Source organism: Antrostomus carolinensis, unplaced genomic scaffold, assembly GCF_000700745.2.
Source record: "Antrostomus carolinensis isolate BGI_N321 unplaced genomic scaffold, ASM70074v2 scaffold29538, whole genome shotgun sequence".
Classification (NCBI taxonomy): domain Eukaryota; kingdom Metazoa; phylum Chordata; class Aves; order Caprimulgiformes; family Caprimulgidae; genus Antrostomus; species Antrostomus carolinensis.
In genome coordinates this window covers 1-3,210 of record NW_010335524.1, presented here as the reverse complement: position 1 = coordinate 3,210, position 3,210 = coordinate 1, and the positions used below count along the sequence as shown (strand labels likewise).

General features: G+C 56.4%; 1 protein-coding gene across 1 annotated transcript in view; it reads right to left on the bottom strand.

The window, feature by feature from the left end:
• The window catches only part of ELMO3 (engulfment and cell motility 3), an 8,096-nt gene extending 4,972 nt beyond the window's left edge, over window positions 1-3,124 (bottom strand). Inside the window, exons 1-6 of the mRNA XM_010174589.2 lie at window positions 3,059-3,124; window positions 2,932-2,982; window positions 2,275-2,444; window positions 1,307-1,406; window positions 1,052-1,203; window positions 21-98 (exon numbers count right to left, since the gene is read on the bottom strand). Of these exons, the coding sequence (XP_010172891.2) occupies window positions 21-98; window positions 1,052-1,203; window positions 1,307-1,396 (320 nt within the window). The 5' untranslated portion in view covers window positions 1,397-1,406; window positions 2,275-2,444; window positions 2,932-2,982; window positions 3,059-3,124. The remainder of the gene's footprint in view (window positions 1-20; window positions 99-1,051; window positions 1,204-1,306; window positions 1,407-2,274; window positions 2,445-2,931; window positions 2,983-3,058) is intronic.
• Window positions 3,125-3,210: the final 86 nt, after the last annotated feature.

The window sequence follows — 3,210 nt, the reverse complement described above, 5'->3', positions numbered from 1 at the left end:
CCCGTCCCCCCCCCCCCCCCCGCCGCCCCGCGTCGGGGGCAGCCAGCAGCAGCGCAATGAGCAGGGCCATCGCCTTCAGCTGCAGCTGGGCATTGGTCCTGCAAGAAGGAGGATGATGAGGATGGGGAGAGTCGTGAGCTCTGAGGATAGTCTTAGAATCACAGAATCCCAGAGTGGTTTGGGTTGGAAGGGACCTTAAAGCTCATCCAGTCCCAACCCAGGGACACCTTCCACTAGACCAGGTTGCTCAAAGCCTCATCCAACCTGGCCCTGAACACTTCCAGGGAGGAGAAGCCACAATTTCCTTGGGCAACCTATCTTGCCTTCCCCAAGGCAGATCCCTCTCCCCTCTTTGCTGCTGGACCCCAGTGTGTGGAGCTGGGGGACGCGGAGAGGCCAGAGCCATGAGTGAGCAGATGCTGACAGCAGGGCCAGGGGTGAGATGGTCCCCACAGCTGTGACCACAGAGCACCCATGGATGGATCAGATACTGCTCTGCACACACCCATGGGTGCAGCATTTTGGAGCTGCAGGAAAACCCGGGGTGAGCAGCAGCCTCCTGTCTGGCAGGAGACCTGGCCACCAGCGTCTCCATTTTCTAGAAAGAAAAACCTCCAAACTGAAGAGCTGCAGAGGTCTGAGGATGATGAGGGAACAAAGAACCCGCCTGAGCTGAGGGATTTAACAAACGCTGTTTGCTCGGTACAGCACCAGCACCCCAAGGTGCAGGGAATATTCTCCTGCTCCTACATACACCAGCCAAAGGGATGGAAGAGCCAACGCTGGAGAAACAGCAGGTCAGCTAAGGAACCAAAATATCTGAGCGAAACAAATGAGCCCAGGAAGGAATCCGACCTGGAAATGGGATGGTTTCCGGGAGAGTCCCCCAGTGGGGGGGACAGGACAGGCTGATCGCCCACAAGTTATTTAGGAAGGGACAAAACAAGGTTGTGACAGGGATAATCAGCAAGAGCTGGAGAAATCCCCTCCATCGCCTCATCCCCAGCAGCTTTGGGATGCAGGCACGCGGTGCTCTGGCCTCTCCACTTACACCTGCAGGTGGGTGAGGAGACGATCCAGTGTCACTTCTTTTTTGACTAGCTCAAAGAGGAGGCGACTGGTAGGCACCATGTTCTCCAAGATGGACAAGGAGAGCTGCTGGACAGCTGCATCCACCGCGTTCATATTGACATAACTCACTATCTACGAGACACAAAACCATCCATCACCAGCAGGCTGAGCCCGGGGGACGAGGACAACAAGGCAAGCAAGGGCACGGGCCGTGGAGCCTGCAGCAGGTGCTTACCTTCTTGATGAAGGCTGCACTAAGAGTCTCCCAGGAAACAAAATCATGGTCCATCAGCTCCATGAAGGCCTTCAGGGTGTGAGCTAACATCTCCCCTGTGCTGGAGGGACAGGTGACCAAACGCAGTGAGGATGGGTCCAGATAGCTCACAGTCCCCACCACAAGATGGGAGCACAGTTGCACGTTGGTAGGTAGGGTAGAAACAGCCAGAGAAGCAGAGAGCAGCGAGAAGAAAGGAAAGCCAGGCTGTTGGGTAGGAAGTCAGACTCAGGCTTAGTCATCCCAGGAAGTCGAGGCACGGGACGGTAAACAGTTTCTGGAAAGCTGTGTTACCCCGGTACAAAGATCAGTGCAGACAAGCCATGGGGAAAGCCCAGCCACCCCGAATCCCTCCCCCTGCCCCCAAGGAACACGCGAGGCGCTGTCTGCTTTCAGGCTCCGCATCTTCTGTGAGACAGGAGCTCAGAGGAGATGCACCTTTCAGCACATCCTGAAAGAGCCGGGCGGGCAGTAGTTTGGCAAGCAGGGGTTTCTTGAGCTGCCTGCAGATCTCTGACAGCTAAAACCTCAGGGCAGAGGGGTTATTCAGGGTGGCAGGAATGAGCAGCAGCAGAGGACAGGATCATCAGAGGAGGCTTCCTGGCAGCAAAGCCCACGGGGCTGCAGATAACCCAGCCAGTGAAGGGACGGGAGGTTCAAGTCTGGTACATTCACAAGGAGTCAGGACCACAGACTCATGGGGACCTTCCCCTGGTTGCCAGTGTGTGGGGCCACAGCCACGTACCCACCAGTAAGGAACCTGCAGAGCCAAGTGCCCTGCTGCCAGCACTGCCTGTCATGTCACAGCACAGGGATCAACAAGCCAGGAACACAGAGTCCACTCCAATGCCCAGCTTGGAGCTCATGCAGCATTGGCAAGGGAGAAGAAAAGTCAAGCCCTGCAAGGGAAGTCCTCTCCTGATACTCACTCGTTCCCTTCTTCCACAATATGGAAGATTTGTTTCAAGCCATTCCTGTTGATGAACTCCTGAGCAAAGGTAACATCCTGGGAGAGGCTTGCAAGCTTCTTCAGCGAGTCAGTCTTCACATCCGAGTTGTTGCTCTGGATCCCACTGTACAACCGCTCTGCTTCTTGGTCCTACCAGGAAGGAAAGAATCAAGCCAAAGGGGCTCATTGAAAGACAGTGAAGAGCTTGGAGAAGGCTGGAAGAGCTTAAGCACAAGTTTTGAAAAGAGGCTCAGGCTAGAGCAGCCCTGGTGAGAAGCTGGACTGAGAGACAGAGCAACCAGAGCAGAGACCAGGAGGAGCTGAGCAAGGAGGTCAAGCTGGCATGATGCTAAGGACGTTTGATGAGTTGGCCCATGTGTCCAGAGCATCTTGAGATGATTTAGTTTCTCTTCAAACTCCCTCAAGCTCTGCCAAAGGAGAATGAAGGTTGAGAGAGGTCTCCTCCCTGCGTTATTTCTGCTGGGTCTGAGGCACTGAGAGGAGCTGTCACGAGCCAGAAGTCACTGAGTGAGGCAGCGGCAGAGGGCTTGGAGCACCACATCACCCCATTGCAGGGGGACATCCCACCAGAGCACGCGGCAGAGAAGGAGACGAGGGGACAGAGGGATGGATGTACCGGGGAGGTGGTCAGCCGTAAAATGCTCCCGTTCTTTATCTCCCCACGGTTCTGGAAGGAGAAAGGAACTGGTGAGGCAGTGAGCGCCCCACCGGTGGGGCACAGGAGAGGCCGGGGGGTGCCTCACCGACTCGGTGATGAAGGTTTGTCGCCCGTCCACGTACTGCAGGGCGTAGCGCTCGGCGTTGGGCAAGCTCCACCTGCGGCAATGGGTGACCAGTCACAACACCGCAGGGCTAGTGCTGGTCACCACCGGGCGAGTGGCCGCCCAGTCGCGGG